The sequence below is a fragment of the Xenopus laevis genome, chromosome 9_10L (assembly GCF_017654675.1).
Source record: "Xenopus laevis strain J_2021 chromosome 9_10L, Xenopus_laevis_v10.1, whole genome shotgun sequence".
Lineage (NCBI taxonomy): Eukaryota > Metazoa > Chordata > Amphibia > Anura > Pipidae > Xenopus > Xenopus laevis.
The window spans coordinates 87,164,956-87,182,568 of NC_054387.1; the positions used below are offsets into that span (position 1 = coordinate 87,164,956).

The following is a 17,613-nucleotide window of genomic DNA, read 5'->3' on the forward strand; positions in this document are numbered from 1 at the left end:
GTGCTTTTTGACTTTCAATGGGGATGCCCATAAAAGTGCTGCGGTGGACAGTGGAGCAATGGATGCATTTTCAAAATCTACCCAACGATGTACATCTGGATTGACATGCCATTGAATCAGTTGGGCCAGTCGGCCTGCCTTATAATAATTGTACAACTATTTAAATCAAATTGGGAGCAGAATCAGTAAATACTATTAATGAGCATGTCGGAGACCTCTAGTGACCAAACAGAGGTAAAACCACAATCTCAATAATTTCTCCAAGACATGCTATTCAATAAAAAATATATATTTTATTCACATCAGTAGTTAAAAAACATGTATAGTATTCCCTCTAACGCCTAACGCGTTTCATGCTTACCCAGCACTTAGTCATAGGCAGAATCTGCCTATGACTAAGTGCTGGGTAAGCATGAAACGCGTTAGGCGTTAGAGGGAATACTATACATGTTTTTTAACTACTGATGTGAATAAAATATATATTTTTTATTGAATAGCATGTCTTGGAGAAATTATTGAGATTGTTATAATAATTGTGCAATGAGAAAAAAGGTGTGGGAGAGGGCAAGATCAGAAATAAGCAAGGCAAGTGATGTAGCATAATGTATTGCATTTGGTAACTAAACAGAGTGAGGGTAGGCTTCTCTAAATAAGTGCAATTTCAGAGATCTTTTGAAAGCAGAACAGACTGGGAGAGTTCTAGACATGTGGTACAGCCCTTACAAAGTCTTGAATGCGAGCACGTGAACAGGTAATGAGATAAAAGGTGCTGATGGATAAACCGAAACATGGGCCCTAGCTCCCAACAATCTGATCAGAATGGAGGCAATATGGGTGGTTGGATTGCGGGACTACATCAATGAACAGATGCGGTCGCGATCCGACAGAATTTTTTGCCCTGCCTGATCAGCATCTGGCCGACCTTCGGCCACATATCGATCGGGATGCCCGATGGATGACCTCACATACGGGCCAATAATTTGCCGACTAGGTCTGTTGGCAGCTTTTATTGGCCCATGTATGGGGGCCTTTAATATTTAAATGGTTTTCATGTATTGGCCAGATTTTTGTTCGGGTTTCATAAGGCTGAAAACCGTACGCAAAGTTCAGACCCGAACAGGCCTTACAAAAACTGAACTGTTTGGGTCAAAACCGAACACGGGGCAGAGTTATAAAGTGCTTTTAATGTCAGGGTCATTCGTTTGAATTTTACTCTGAAAGGTAGTGGAAGCCAGTGCGTGGCAGAGTGACATGGCAGAGGAGGAGCGGTTGCTGAGGTTTATAAGCCTGGCAGCAGAGTTCATTATGGACTGGAGAGGTGACAGTCTCTGGCGGGGAAGCCCAATTAATAGAGAGTTACAGTAGTCTAGACGAGATATGATGAGTGAATACGAATTTTGGCAGCATCTTGGGTGATGATAACTAATAAATGCATACCTCCAAGCTGTCCCCTGACAGTACCAATTTTGACAGCTCAGCTCGCAGTTGACAGCTCAGCCTGCAGTCCGGGATTGTTACTGAAATGTCCCGAATTTCTCTTTGATCTCGTGCAGTGAACAGCCAGAAAAAGATACAAAGTTTCTAACTTAATTGGCTTTTGGCCCAGAATATGTGCACTAATACTTTTCTAACAATTTAAGATAAGCAAAGAAGCAATTGTAACAATTCAAGATAAGCAGGCATCTTGCGGAAACTGTGACTTGTATTGTATACCTTCATTAGCAAAACTGTAATAACCTTTTTAACCTTAACTGTAATTCATTTTATTTGACTTTTGGCAGAGAGCCCAGAATACGTGTCAGGTGCACTTTGATACTTTTGTAACAACGTAAGATAAGCAAAGAAACAAAATCAGGTCTCCTGGGGAAAGTGTGACTTGCAGTTTAAAGGGCAATTTGCCTTCATAAGCAAAATTGTATTACATAAAAACTACAGAAATGTGTTTGAACTAACCTGCCAAATGAACATGCTAATTAGGGGTGTGGTCATTTTTTTTTTAAGTCGCGCATAATTAACAGTAACAATAGACATATGTTATGCAAACCCTTTCTAAAACCAGCCTACTGCGCGACTGAATAAACACACTCTGAGCACCGTCTATTTCAGTAGCTAATGCTAAGCAATGGCCGGCGTCGGCACCCGTACAGGCTGACATGCGCATGCGTGCACTCTGTAAAGCGCAATGACGTGTCCCGGAATAAGATTGATGTATTTCCGTAAACAATAGGTGGACGTGGTGTTGGCCGCCTGTCAGTGATGGCGGGGACGGCGTTAAAACGACTGATGGCTGAATATAAACGTGAGTGTCATTTTGTTAGTAAGGGGTAATGGTAACACTTTATGGTATTGCTTAAAGGATACGAGATTTCCTTCTTTTGTAATAGAAAAGTTTGTCACGTGTCGTGACTTGCTCAGCAGCACCTCTTGATTGTGCTATACTTTGCTTTAGTTAGAGCAAGTAAGTCATTCTCACGGCGCCCCGGCCAATGACGCTGTGGGTGTGCGAGTGCTTCACACGTGACCGCCTTGGTGCAGAAACTGCGCTAGGACCTGTACTGGAGGGAGGCTTGGCTGCCCAGGGATTACTGTATTTATTGATTAATACAGAGATTCATTTATGCCTTCTTATTAAACTATTTCCTGTATTATCCTAAGTATACCTTGCAGCAATATGCTGAAAGATATGTGACCTGCACAATTAGAAAACAATTTGATAGCATTGTAGGTATATTGATGACAATCTCTGGACTTTGGGCCTTCAAACCATTTCCTTGGTACAATAGTATTTGTGACTTACATATGTATGAACAAAAAACATATAGAGAGAGAGAGAGAGAATAAAGTACCCCCTCTTGTAAATTATAAGGATAATATAAGTTACCGAGGAGTTTCGTGACCATATAAAAACACGAGGCCGAAGGCCGAATGTTTTTATACAGGTCATGGAACTCCAAGGTAACTTCTAATATCCTCATATTTTGCAACTGGGGGTACTTTATTTATTATAATACACAAGTTTCAGTGAGTCATGTGACATCAGAACTCACCGTTTATAAGGATATAATTAACAAGATATTCATAGTTTTGTGTATTATTTATATATATACAGAAACAAGTGTGTGTACTTATGTGCTTCCCTAGAATTCCAGACACCTTTAGTTCTCAAGTTCATTAGGGCTCATAAACCGAAAATACATATGACAGTCTCTGTTCTAAAACTCAACTAAACCTGCATATGATATTCCCACTGATATCTGATCCGTTCATTTGGCCCCGAGGGGAGTGCAGGACATTGGGGTGAGGCCAATGCTACCCTTGCACGATTGGAATTTGAAACCTGCCACACAATATCAGATGCATTTTCTGCTACATATTGGTCAGGTAAATTAGAAACATGTACAGCTTCTTACTTGAAACATTTATTTGTGCATTTTAACCACAGCAAAGTTGCATATTAACACATTCAAAAACACACCACAGTCCAGTGTCCCCCCCCCCCCCCCCCCGTCTGCCTACCTTGTTTAAGTCACTCCCTCCTAGGAGATTACATTTTAAAAGAATTCTGTCATGATTTTAATAGTGTAGTTTTTATTCCTAAATTACACTGTTTATAATTCACTCTACCATATAAAATTTAATTCCTAATCCAACAAGTGTATTTTTTTTACTTGTAATATTGGGGTGGAGGCAGCCACCTCGGGTCATTTTGCCTGGTCATGTGCTTTCAGAAACAGCCAGTACTGCACTATGGAACTGTTTTCTTACAGGCTATTGTTTCTCTTACTCAATGTAACTGGAGGAGTCACAGTGGGACATGGATTTCAACTATTGAGTGCTATTCTAGTATCTACCAGGGAGCAGTTATGTGGTTACCTCATCATTGTTTTGCTGATGGGCTGCTGGGGGGGGGGGGTTGATATCACTCCAACTTGCAGTACAGCAGTAAAGAGTGACTGAAGTTTATCCGAGCACAAGTCACATGAATGGGGGCACCTGGGAAACTGACACTATGTCTAGCCCCATGTCAGATTTCAAAATTAAATATAAAAAAAACAGTTTGCTCTTTTGATAAAGGGATTTTAGTGCAGAAGTCTGCTGGAGCAACACTATTAACTGATGCATTTTGAAAAAAACATGTTTCCCATGACATTATTCCTTTAAATTCTCTTTCACAATCAATAGTGTCAATTTTGTCACAAGCTAATTAACCTTCCAGAGCACTCTTCAAAGCACTTTTGCAATTTCAATTAGATTTTTTTTCCGGTTTTAAAATAGTTAATGATGAATTTATTGTAACAGCTCCACCCGATGGTCAGTTTTCCAACTGTACAGTTAGGGAGAATATGTTCAGAAAGAAAACAGAGAGCTCTTCTGATGTTGCTTTGCTCATCTGCAGTTTCTGATCTCTTTCCTCCTGAACATGTTCCCTCATCTGTACAGTTGGAAAACATCATTATACTAGCAGTTTTGAAAATTATAGTTTTGAAATTGAAAATGAAAGTGAATTGCAAAAGTCCTTAGAATTTTACAGTAAATATTATAATGTTAAGCACTTATTTAAACATATTTTATATTTATCCTTATTAATTTGTCTGCCTGCTCTGTTTGAAAAATTTATTTTTTTCCGTCTTGTCTATTGTGTGTGTATATAAACGGTGTTATACAGTTTTATCGTCTATGCTGTAATTTTCATTTCTCACATTTGTCATATATCAATGGGTAATGCTTTGTTTAGCCACTAGATGGAGCTGTAGCACAGCAAAACCGCAATAAATTCACAATTACAAATTGTACTTGTTAAATTCTGTGTGCCATTTCAGTTTTATTCCTTTACTATTTCTACCTTTGCCCTCATTATTGGTGGCATTGTGACCACAAGGACGGTGTTACCAGCTGGAATGCATTTTCCTTTTTAAACTGCTGAGATTGGAGGCCTTGTGGGACAATAGTTTTGCTTGTTTTGATTTTTTTGATGTAATTATTATTTATATAGTGACATGGTCCGGTGTAATGCCTGGTGTAATGTTTACAATATTCAGGGCAATAGGTTAATCACTGGCAAACTGTTATTAGTGATACAAATCTGTTGCTTGCTAATATAAAACAAATATATCAAGACTCATTTTCTAAAGGAGGGCCTGACAAAAAAAAGTCACACTGGCAGGAGAAACTTGCGCCTACTAAGTAAAAGGCCCCTTGCGGATGTCCCATTGGTTTTCAAGAAGGAGCACAAGTTTGTGCATAATGCATCTGTACCCCTCTACGTTAAAGTATTACTAAACCCCCCCCCCAAGGGATTCCTTCCCCCTCCTGAACTTTATTTAATGCTCATCTGCCAATTAATTGGGCTAAGAAAGCCGAATGGCACAGCAGGGTTGTTGGCTACCATGCCTGGGCAAGTCATATGCTGTGTTAGAGTCCTGCTACCCGCAAAAACCTGCATTACCCTGCGGGTTGCAGGTAGAAGTTTCGGGAGCGAGTATAGACGGGTCGCGGTTGTCCGGGTTTGCGAGTCGCAGGTCTTCTCAATAGCGAGTTTTACTCCTTTCTTTGGATCATGCCTACTTCTAATGATGTCACTTTTGGTTTGCAATGACAGCACTGTTTCTTGATGGTCAGGGGGTTGTGGATAAGGTACTTGTGGGTCGGGTAGCGGGTCCAAGCGGGTAAGTATGTGGGTTGCGGGTCCGGGTCGGGTTTAACAAATTGGTAGTTAGAGGCCCTATGTGGAGTGGCACATTTCAAAAATTCGTAATTCTGAGGCGTGTGGTTTTGGACCTTAAGCACACCAGTGCTTGCACCTGCCCCTCTTGTCTTGTTAAGCTAATCAGAATTACAACTGTTCTCCCCTATTAAATTAGATTCTCAACATTTTTAAGGATTTGATTGAGGGCGCAACCAGAATAAGTTGAAAAATACCAGCGAATGCCACTTCAATGACTTCTTCTTTTATAGCCGCCAATGTAGCTGCTCTTTCCCTCTTAACCAGATAGATGGCATGTTTCTGTAAGGTCGCCATAACCCTAAAGAACAAATCTGATTCCAGTAAGGCATAATGTGATTTGGGAAAAAATAGGCTTTTGGATTACAAGTTTAATGCAGTCCTTGAAGCAAAAATTTCTGCTTGCTATTGATTGTCGATAAATGATGTGAGTCAGCAGTCACAATAGGATTACTTGATTAAATGTGAATTTTACAAACAACACTTGCTCCCAGATTGATTGGTGTGTATTATAAGTCTGAAAAACACTGCCTTCCTGAGAAAACTATATCACTGTTTGACAATTCTTACATGTCTGTGGCAGCGGGGTTTGAATTCAGTCCTCGGGCTCAACAACAACATGTCTTTCAGCGTTCTCCCTGTCGGACCCAGGTGTCTCTAGTCATTGAAACAATAGTATTTGTCAAAGTGACAATTGTTCTAATTGACTCATTTTTACTTGGAGTGCTCTAACACTTGTGCTTTTAATGGGGCTACTACTCCTCTTCATCCACTCTTGGGGCATGGAAAAATATTCCATCTTCCTGCATTCATTTCTATTAGGTTGCATGTGACCTGTCATTACATACATGCTTTGTCATGTGGATCTGTAATATGCTCCTTTAATACAGGAATGGAAATGTCCCAGGCTCTTGCCTTTTGTGACTCCTAGCATGTTTGTACATTTAGTGGTATATTAAATGAAGGGGAATAAAACAATCGCAGTAAATGCTTATAAACATGGGCGAGGAAATATATTTTTCTGAATTTTATGGAGATTTGTTTTTATATGGTATGATGCTCCACTCAGGCTCCTAAAAATATTTGGCTTGGACAAATGGGCGGCTTGAGCTACTGTGTTTAGTTCTTGTGAGGTAACTATTTTGATGTATATACCTCCCTACCTTATTGTTTATAACCCCTACCTTCACCCTTTGTTAAATGTTTTTTTTTTGTAACACAAGTCCATTATGCAGGGGATCTGTAATTGGTGGCTATTTTTTTTTCTTGTTCTGGCTTTATAAATGATGCAGCTATTTATGATATCTGTTGTTGTCTCCTATAGTACATTTATGGTTGTATATCAATCAATACATATATACTATGCTTTCTCACTTGTCTGTGGTTCCTGTGCTTTCCCTTGTGTATAATCCTAAATGCATGAAAGCACTGTAAAGAGGGTGGGGGTATCAGATCACAGTCTTCCAGTTTGTGGATTAAAAGGATTTAACAAATTGTTTTGAATTCAGAAAGCTCATGATGTGAACACTTTCAAGTGCAGACACTCTAATTAGAGTGCTTTCATATCAGAACGCTCAGAAGTCATTTTGCCGCAGCCAGTGCATTTAATGTTGATTTCGCATTCCTTCCTCACTTCCATAGCACTGCCATTCTTCCATAGCTGCTAGGTGCAATTTTCCTCTTTAGATGAGTTTAATTATGATTTTTTTGGTACTGATTATTTTTGATCTCTGTGTTCCCAGACTTGTGTGCGCGAGACCTTTTTTTTTTTGAGGTTAGAAGTGCTGCAAGGTCGCACCCAAGTGAAGGAGTTGAGAGCATGTTGGGACAGGAAAAGTGTGGATAAGAAGAGGCCTATAGATCAGCATGCATTGTAAAAAAAAGTTAGATACTTATAAAATCATAATTTTGTTTACTTGCAGATGCCTCAATGATATATCATGGAATCATGGGGCACATATTTGGTGTTGAGACAATACAACATGTAAATTGCCAGTTAATCAATCTGCTTATGACAGATGCAAGTGATAAATGCCCAAACCTGCAGACAGTATTTATGGCAGTTATTGTACACAACTTCACAAAACACCTTTTAACAAACATTATCCTCTGGTTAATAGAATATCAGAGGTTTTCTTTTTGAATTAACTACAAACTGTCATAACATGAATAGCAAGTTTAAAATGTAGGTTGGTTATTTAATAATGGGGGGGTGGAGTTTTGTTACAATTCTAGTAGGCCATGGGCACTAAAATCGTATCTTATCACGTCAAGCAAAATAAACTTTACTTACACTATATAAATGCTTTAAATCTTTTTACTTCAGTCTCTAAATTCATACTGGTGCCATTTTGTGGAAACTTATTATGGTAAGCTTTGCATCATTTTAAAATCTTGTTTGTGCACCAAAATGGGGGACCTGATGTCCATCCCCATGCCCTGGCTAAACAATTAAATGGCCATGAGAGAAAAGAGTGCAGAGATATAGTAAGTGCAGAATGGAAAGTGAAAGTAACTGCCTGCCTAAGGCATAAAGAAGGGACAGGCAATATATGATTGACAGCTGAGACATTTCAACAAGTTTATAATAGGTATGGATGCTTTAATAAAAAAAGAATTTGGAATTCATGTTTAATTTGAAAAGGACTTTTATTATACAACTTTTTATGTCTGTGTGATGGGCCCCCTCCCACTATCACCTACTATGAAATATTATAGATATCCAGAGGAATACAAATGACTTTTGCACAAATCTTTTAAAGATACAAAAAAAGACCATCCATAAAAATCAAAGCAGATTGATCATCTTAATCATAGTTTACTAATTTTGTTCTTTTCTCAAGAAAAGTAAATGAAATTTTCATAGAAGTGTTTATATGGTTCTGTTTATATGGTTCTGCTGACCATACACTGAAACCATCACCCCCTCTTCCTATACAGTGTCCATATAGACATCTGAGGGGTCAGCCAAGTGATAAATATTTTGGATACCCATAGGTTAAACAAAAGACTGATGCCACACTTGTGGAAGCAGCCGAAACCCTTATCCTTGAGTTGGTGCAGTCCAAAAGCTTCTGCCTTGCAAAGCTGGGGTCTTGAGTTCAATCCCAGCCTGGGCATTATCTGCAAGGAGTTTGTATGTTTGCCCCATATCTGAATAGATTTCCTTTGAGTACTCTGGAAAAAGCCATACTGCTACAAAAATGTTGCCAAGGTTTTCTGGTGTGATTAAAGTAAAAAAAGCTTTGGTGCAACTATGATTTACTCTTCCCTTAATTTTTTGCTTTGCTTTGGCCTTCAATTATTTTAGGGCTAAACATTGCCTTATACATGGAAGTCATGAACTCTGTTTGCTCCTGGAATAACCCTTTTTAGCTTTCGTGGACTTGACGGTAACATCAGAATTCCTACTCAATTTTATAAAAGGGAAGGTTTGGAGTACAAAGTAGGAGCTGTATAATTAGAAGGTTGACTCACTAAATGGCTATCAGATCCTTTCAAAAGGTGTTCCGGGCTACTGCTTTAAATGTAATGAATTTTAACATACAATAAAGTTCCATGGGTTTTTTAAGATTTCCAGTCAGGTTATATACCCTGTGAGTCAGAAGTCTGGCACTGATTGTAATACTTACCCTTTGTTCTGTGTTCATTTGGCCTCTTCTGTTCTCCTGGCTGTTAGGTCAGACTATCTCACACATCAAAGTTGCATATTGGTTTGAAGACTGCAAACCACATGAACAAGAAAACCTCTACCTCTAATGGACGTAAACATTTGAACCATCTTCAAATACTAATTATAAGTGGCATGTGGGTAAAAGATTAGGCCTTTGGTCTTTGAAATGTTAGTGTTCTATCTTAGCTCGTTTACTTGTAGAAATAAACACTAGCGATAGTGGCATAACTAAATGTTTCTGGGCCCCACAGCAAAAAATGTTAGGGCCCCCAAAATATCCAGAGGTTGTCCTATATTACCAATATATTTTAAAATTACTAATTCGTCATGGGGCCCCTATACCTCCTGGGCCCCCCTGCAGCCGCAGGGTCTGCTTCCTTTGTGGTTATGCCCCTGCATAGCGTAACATGTTTGTAAGCTGGCACAGCGCACTATTCAAATGCAAGACAGATAAGACTTTTTTTTTTCAATGTTTTTAATGTTTACAACATTTTCATTATAACTTTCATTTTGATATGCAACTCATTTCAGTTTCTTATATTGTCAGGGTATGTATGTGAGCTTGAACCCGCTTTAATCTATTTTAAAAGAACTTTGGCAAATTATCCAGCTCTGATCTGTAATAGCAAATGGACTGTAGTGTAACTCGTCTGCTGCTACATGAATATACAGTACTTTGAACAGCCTGGCAGCAGTGTTTTAAGATTAAGTTATACAAAATCAAAATGAACGTTATGTATTCAGTTGGAAGTAATAACCCATTCCTCTTACTAAACCATGCCTGTGCAGCATCATTTTTCATTATACTAATTGTACTAATTGTAATGTTTTTTTATTTCAGAATTAACTTTGAATCCACCAGAGGGGATTGTAGCTGGTAAGCATTCACACGATTTCCAGAATTGCTAATGTTGAGGATTTTACCATTTATGGTTTACGCTGTTTGTATGATGGCCCGTTAAAAATAACTAATTGAAATAGACACATTTAAAGAAAGATCCAAATAGTCACTTACCATTTTCCCCTAGCAGTTTTACTTATCTGCAGTTTCCTTTTTTTTTATAGAGATGTATTTTTGTTAAATGTTATACAAACAGATCCCTGTGTTATTATCATCAGACCAGCCTAATAATTTATTCCATGTTTTCTTCCAGGCCCCATTAATGAGGAGAATTTCTTTGAATGGGAGGCTCTAATCATGTGAGTTCTTCCTTTTGAGACGTTCCATTGCATTAGAATCAGCAGAAACATAACTGCCCCACTCACTTTCTGAGCAAATCTGTAGCTGGTGAAGGAGAGTACAAGCCTACAGGACTAATGTTATTTGTTAGGGCTCTCCTAAATCAGCTTTAAACCATGATTTATGTACACCAGCCAACCACCATTCTTTCCACCAACAAGCAACGTCTCCAGTCCTCATTCAGGTCCAATATGCCCTGTTCCCATTATCTACAGTTTTTACTCTGTCTGGAGCAATGTCTTGGTCCTGTTCAAGGAAACCACCAAGTGAAAGCATTCAATATAAAAAATGTCTCCAGCTTTGTAACGTTCCTTTTCCAGAGCTTAATGATGACACTGAATGCTGATCAAATACAAATTAACATTTTTTGCTCTTAGAATATGTTTTTGTTTCCCCTCCCTAATGCTAAGACATTTAAACAATTATTAAAGGATTAACTTGATTTGTCAGTTTCCACCCCTGCTTTTGAAACAAAACACTCCATTGTTATGTTCAAAGTTACACTAAGAGTAATAGCACACTGGGCATTTTCTAAAGTTTTAGCACTCTTAAAATTTCTAGCTCTGTGGGTGGGGGACAAATGCAAAGTGAGAGGGAATTATCACTATGCTTCAGGTCCTGTATAATGCAGGACCTTGCAGTTACCCATGCACCTGTCAATACACAGGACCTGGTGCATGCTTTATGAAAGGGGAGAGGATCTCAAAAGCTTCTGAACTTGATAGAATTTAGAATATTTTGCATGTTTGTTTCCACTCTGTATATTGCACATGAAATGTAAAGGAGCACCTGACCTGCCCATTAGATAGCTGGATAAAGTTCGTCCAGACATTGGTCTGGAAGCTGCCATACACAGAGCAATAAGATGCCAAGTGAGAAGCTTATATCAGCCCAAGTATTAATTTACTAGTGAAGACCAAGTTTAACAGTATTTTCCTGCAAGTAATTGATATGAAATCACAGTCTTTACATCTGTCCAACCCAGTTTTGGCATAGTGCCGGCAACTACTTGGAATTACCTATTTCTACCAGATAGCAGCTCAATTACCTTATTTCTTGCAAGCACAGTCTATGATTTTTCTTTCCTTGTCCCCAATTGATCATGCAAGGAGAAGGTGTGGGAAAGCCCAGATAACCTTCTCACGTCTCCTTCAGTGCCAACATCAGAGGCCAGAATACTCTATGAATGGGCTAGCGCACAAAGAAAGGCATGCATGCAATGAATTCACACCTGCAGTTCTGATGATTACACACTTCAAACCTAAAGAATTCCAGAGGATTTTGGTCCACATACTCTAGCAGATTTAATTTGCAATTAGGCAATTATGTATTTGCTCAGATGAAAGTAAAGATTTGTTTCTTAGTATAGTTCCACATTCATATCAGGGTCTTCATTGCTGTGTTCTATAAAGTAAAAGCTATTATGTCTGTTCTTCTTTTAAACTATGTTGCCCGAAGAAGAGAAGTGTCATCTAGCTGTCACACGAACTAACTAGAACAGTTAAACACCTTTACCTCATGTTACTGATATCTACCCTCCAGGCCTATGCTGTATGCTCAGCTTTCTCTATATAGATTGAGAACAGAAACTTAAAGGGACACTGTTATTATTCTTTCTAATTGCATCTATTCCTTTCTAATTGCAGTCTGCTGGGGTGGGGTAGAAGAATAAGCCTCTGGTTTGCCATACAGCAGGCCTGCATATTTGGGATTTAGCTACCTGAATCCTGATACCCTTACTTAACCTCCTAGTTTGGGGTTACCCAGTTTGTTGAACTTGAGTGCACTTTGTGGTGGTGGTTATATTAAAAATAGGGCATTGGGTGGGGGATTTGGTGGGTGATGGCAGGGGGCTTGCCTTGGGAGCCCTTACTTTTAAGCCTGGCTCTGTGAACTGCACAAATATACCAATAATAGATCTCAACATTGAGCAGGACCTGTATATAGAGGTGGCATGTGACATGATTTGTTGCTGCAAGTTGATGTTTTCTTTATTCTCTTTGCCTGCAGGGGCCCAGAAGACACATGTTTTGAGTGTGGTGTTTTCCCAGCAATCCTTAGTTTTCCTCTTGATTATCCACTTAGCCCTCCAAAAATGAGATTTACCTGTGAGATGTTTCATCCAAACAGTAAGTAAACTCATTGGCTCAGCTGCTGGCACAGACATTTTTGTCTAAGGTTACTGTAAATGATTTTGGCAAAACCCCACAAACATGAAATGAGAAATATGGAAGAAATAATTTTTGCCTGCCACCATTAAAACTGCACCAGACCTCTAAGACTTTTGAATGGAATCTTTTTATTATATTCTTGTAAAGTCTATAAAAATAAATGGTTTAATGCAAAGGGAATAATATAGCATCTTTAGGCTTAACCCCCTTATGTTTTCCTAAACTGATAGTAAAGTTGGAAGGCACTATTTTGTACACCAAACCTTTCTATATGTTTCTGTTAATTCAAATGAAGCTACCATATTGTTGGCATTCTCTGTCACTATAGTGCAACAATATCATATACAGTATAATTTGTTGCATCATCTGTTGGTCCACTCCAAATTAATAACTCTTCACTTTTTTTTTTAAAAGGTTTATATTTTCACTTTTATGTAATAAACCACCAGAATAAACCCCCACCACAAAAAAATATTTCCTTCTTCAGAATCTATAATGGTGTTATCATTTCAATAAACAATAGGGCTACAATTGTTGCTTACTATCTTATAAATGTCCTGGTCTGTCCCAATAACGAATTCTTTACATTTTGTTTTTTTTGTATTAACTGTTATTAAGTTTACTATAGGTTATGCGGCACTTACAGGGTCCAAAGCACAATGCATGAAGTGCAAATGTTATTTCAGGTCCATGTAAAGTAACTGTAGTGCAGTTACAATGTTTTTGTAGCTTCGTAAACAGCACACTGCTAGTATATGAATATTCATGTCTAAATAACAAAATATTAGTGCAACTTGGTGAGGATGGGGTAACTAAAATCAGTCAAAGAAAATGGTTGTTGAAAAGATAGTTAATTTGCTTATTTTTTTGCCCTTGTTTCTTTAGTATATCCAGATGGGAGGGTGTGCATCTCCATCCTGCATGCCCCAGGAGATGACCCCATGGGTTATGAGAGCAGTGCTGAGAGGTGGAGCCCTGTTCAGAGTGTGGAGAAGATACTGCTTTCTGTTGTGAGCATGTTAGCAGGTGTGCACATTTAATTATTATGGTGAACATTAATAAATGAGCAACTGCAGCTACATTCCAGTAGAGGGAAATCAACTCTTTATTACTATGTCTATTCTCAGTTTTATTTGTCTGAAATAAACAGAGCGTAATGAGAACCTAGCTTACTGTGTGAGCCCATCATCCTTTACTGTAGATTTGCATGAGTGACCCCTGCCATATTGTTTACTTAACAGGGGAATTCTCCATAGTCATGTTATGGCTGCATATGTTTCATAGTTGTGCATCCCCTTGCAGAACTACAGTTTATTATAATATTCCCCTTTAGCATAACAAAAGTTGTGGCAGGTTCTCGTACACACGCATAGTATTCGTAAGGGTAATCAGAATTGAGTAGCTCTAACCCATGGTCGAGTATCTGAAAATGATTCAAAATAATATGCTTTTATGTTTTTACTCTCTTTGCTAAACTTCTGCGTAAAATCTTTTGCAGAGCCCAATGATGAAAGTGGAGCAAATGTGGATGCCTCAAAAATGTGGAGAGAAGACCGTGAGCAATTTAACACAATTGCAAGACAGACTGTGCAGAAATCATTAGGGCTGTGAGGAGACCTATCAGTATTTTAGAAAGTGTGATCCCAAAAACTTTTGTATGAACGCTTTATGGACTCAAATTAGTGCTGGGCTCAGTGGAGAAATGTTTATGTTGTAACTTTTTCTAGTTTGAGCTTGATTATAACATCACGCATCCCTTGTATTTATCACAGCTTAGTAAATATTGCATGTTTAAAAAAAAATCTAGTACTTGCTGGCTGCTTCCTTATTTGCAACTGCAATTATTCTCTGTTTTTAAAAAGCCGGTTCAACAAATCATCAGACATACAAACACCACCATTGTTCTATACTTTGTGTGTTATTTTAAAGACTTGACCCAGTAATGAAGGGATATAGGGATAGGGATGTTGGCTTAGATTATGACCAGTGTAACAAAGGGTACATTGATGCAGCAGGAAAACAAAAATATGCACATTTTGGCTCGGACAATCCTCAGTTGAGCTAAGTGCTTGGTAACGTTTGTGGCTGTAGCTCCTGTGGTACTCCAGTAAGCTTACCACAACTTTAGTTTCGGTAAAGTAGCTTATTTCTCAGCATGAGAAACTTTTATACCTGCCAAGGCTGTGTTAATTACTGGCTGTAGTAATCACCAGAGAACTCTAGTATGAACCATTTTGACAAAAAAACAGAAAAAATATATTTCTCCATGGGAGACCCATGAAAATATCCCATGCTGTAGATGTCACACTACTGTCATACTGTAAGCTCTAATATAGATCAGTGGAAGCAATTTTAGGTAATTTGATGGGCAACGTACCCTTAACTGCTGTGTGTGCCATGGACCTTAAACCATGGATCCTCAAATAACTTTTTTTCTTATATATTTAGTAAGTGAAGAATACTAATTAATGGGAAAGTCTGAAATAATAAAAAAGTTATATATAAAACCAGCATGGTAAACACAAAGTGCAATAACAGAGTCTGAGCTTTTACTTTCTTTGTTTTCAGTTGGCTTTTCACAATAGGTCATCATAATTAAATATGACAAAGTATATTTACTAAGCATTTCAGCATTATGGCATTTAAAATATTATTCTGTTGTGTCTCTCCTGAAAATATCCTGAATAGTGGTGGTCTAGAGCAGGGGTCCCCAACCACCGGGCCGCGGCTCAGACAGTCCTGAACTGGGCCGTCGAACAATTAACGAATTGGACGCTGGCGCACCCAAATTTGATGCCGACCTCTCCCTGACCCCTCCCCGACCCCTCTGACCCCCTCCATAGTCCTCCCGACCCTATTGACCCCCCTCCCTGACCCCCTGGCCCTTGGAAAACAATTTGGCTTTTTTTGGACCCGGGCCAAAAAAGGTTGGGGACTCCTGGTCTAGAGTATAGTGGGCATGTAGAAAATAATGAGGGCTTTATGGCATGGTCACCTGGTGGATTGAGTAGCAGATTCATTTGTGAGCACAGAATCCCTGAATCCCTGCCATTGCCCATTCTATCTGTGACTGCCCTTCTTAGTACTTGAAATCTCTGCAGTGCTTAATAATACATTGCATGCTTTTAAGCATCAATAGAGTCAAACTTGTATTATTTATTGAAAGGCTTTACTGCTCATCTTGTAATAAATTGTAGTGTGTGTAATAAGGGAATAATAAAATACGCAATGCTAAATTGTATATCATTTATTGTGGGTGAGCACCTCCAGTTTTATATGGTCTTCATTCTGTTGTCTTTTCCATGATTCCTACCTTTCAACTAAACCTTCCTCATAGTAATTCAAAAGATGCCCACTGGTTCCTATTAAAGGAACAGTTCAGTGTAAAAATAAAATCTGTCTTAATAGGCTGTGCAAAATAAAAAATGTTTCTAATATAGTTGGTTAGGCAAAAATGTAATGTATAAAGGCTGGAGTGACTGGATGTCTAACAGAACAGAGCACAACTTCCTGCTTTACAGCTCTCTAACTCTTTGTTAGTCAGCGACTTGAAGGGAGGCCACATGGGACATAACTGTTCAGTGAGTTTGCAATTGATCTTCAGCATGCAGCTCAGATTCAAAAGCAAACAGTTATGACCCATGTGGCCCCTCAAGTCACTGATTGGTTACTGCCTGGTAACCAATCCGTGGAAACCAAGAGAGCTGCAAAACAGGGAGTAGTGCTCTGGATGATGGCATGTTAAAGCAAAAGTTTTCAGCTGAACTGACTCATTTGCTAGAGCTGTTAGTAAGCCTCTCAAGTGATGCATTATATGAAAGCCTTGTCAGTGTAGCCACAGTCAGAAAAAATATTACCGGCGAATCACTCTGGAAGTCAATTTACTAAACACTAGCTTTTTGTTGTTTCCTTGGCTTTGTAAATAGCCCCTCCTTGCTTTTTTTCTAAAAGATTTACCAAATAAAGTAATATCTTTTTGAACAGCAAACTATTCAATGAGACACCCATTGCGCAGTGCCTTCAGAGAGGCATGCCTTTCTGACCCCCCCCCCAAGCTTGCATGGTGCTGGAGCAAGGAGGTGCTGTGAAGTCACTATGGATAGTTTTGGTTTGGCTGGCATTTAAACTAGGTATTATGCTTGAGTGCTTGAATCTATAAATGGGCGTCAATTTAAAAATAGTGTTATTAGTCCCATATTGGCTTTTCACTATTTCCAATGTATACTTGGTAGAGAATACTGGAGGCAGCATATCCATAACAATATTCACTTGTTGCTAAAGAAATGCCAAACATCCCACGTACATCAGTGGTTAAGTAACTTTATACTCCCCCCCCCTCAATAAATTTACAAAAAAGATGTTCAGTATCAAATGCAGTGAGGGATGTGGTTAACTTGCCCAGAAAGAAGGGGGATCCAGGTGCCCAAGCCCCTGACCTCCAGCTCAGTGAGGCAAACAATGCAAATAGATAATGAAGGGCTGGCACATACCAGACCATACTTCGTAGATAGACGTAGTAAAAAAGTATTTATTAAAGCAAAAACATCACATCAAAGCCTATATTTACTTATGCATTTATACTCCCCCCCTGTTTGCTGAATTAACTTTGCTGTGCAGACTCCTGAATCCTATATGGGGATGTATTTACCATTATGGTCTTGGCCTAAGGTAAGCTGCACCTACACATTTGGCAAAAAAATTTACTTGTTACAGATTTCTGCTTTTTCCTGCAATTATATAATATATAATGTTCTGTTATGTTTATGTTGTTATTTGTGCCATAATTCAGAACTACCAAATATGTTAC

The 17,613-nt window shown here is 38.7% G+C and overlaps 1 protein-coding gene across 1 annotated transcript; it reads left to right on the plus strand.

The window, feature by feature from the left end:
* Nucleotides 1-2,230: 2,230 nt before the first annotated feature.
* ube2g2.L (ubiquitin conjugating enzyme E2 G2 L homeolog) lies at nucleotides 2,231-16,042 on the plus strand (the record flags this gene model as incomplete). The annotated part of the gene is given in 6 exon segments (NM_001093056.1): nucleotides 2,231-2,299; nucleotides 10,237-10,272; nucleotides 10,550-10,595; nucleotides 12,646-12,764; nucleotides 13,692-13,832; nucleotides 14,305-16,042. Coding segments are annotated over 6 exon segments (498 nt in total). The 3' UTR covers nucleotides 14,418-16,042.
* Nucleotides 16,043-17,613: the final 1,571 nt, after the last annotated feature.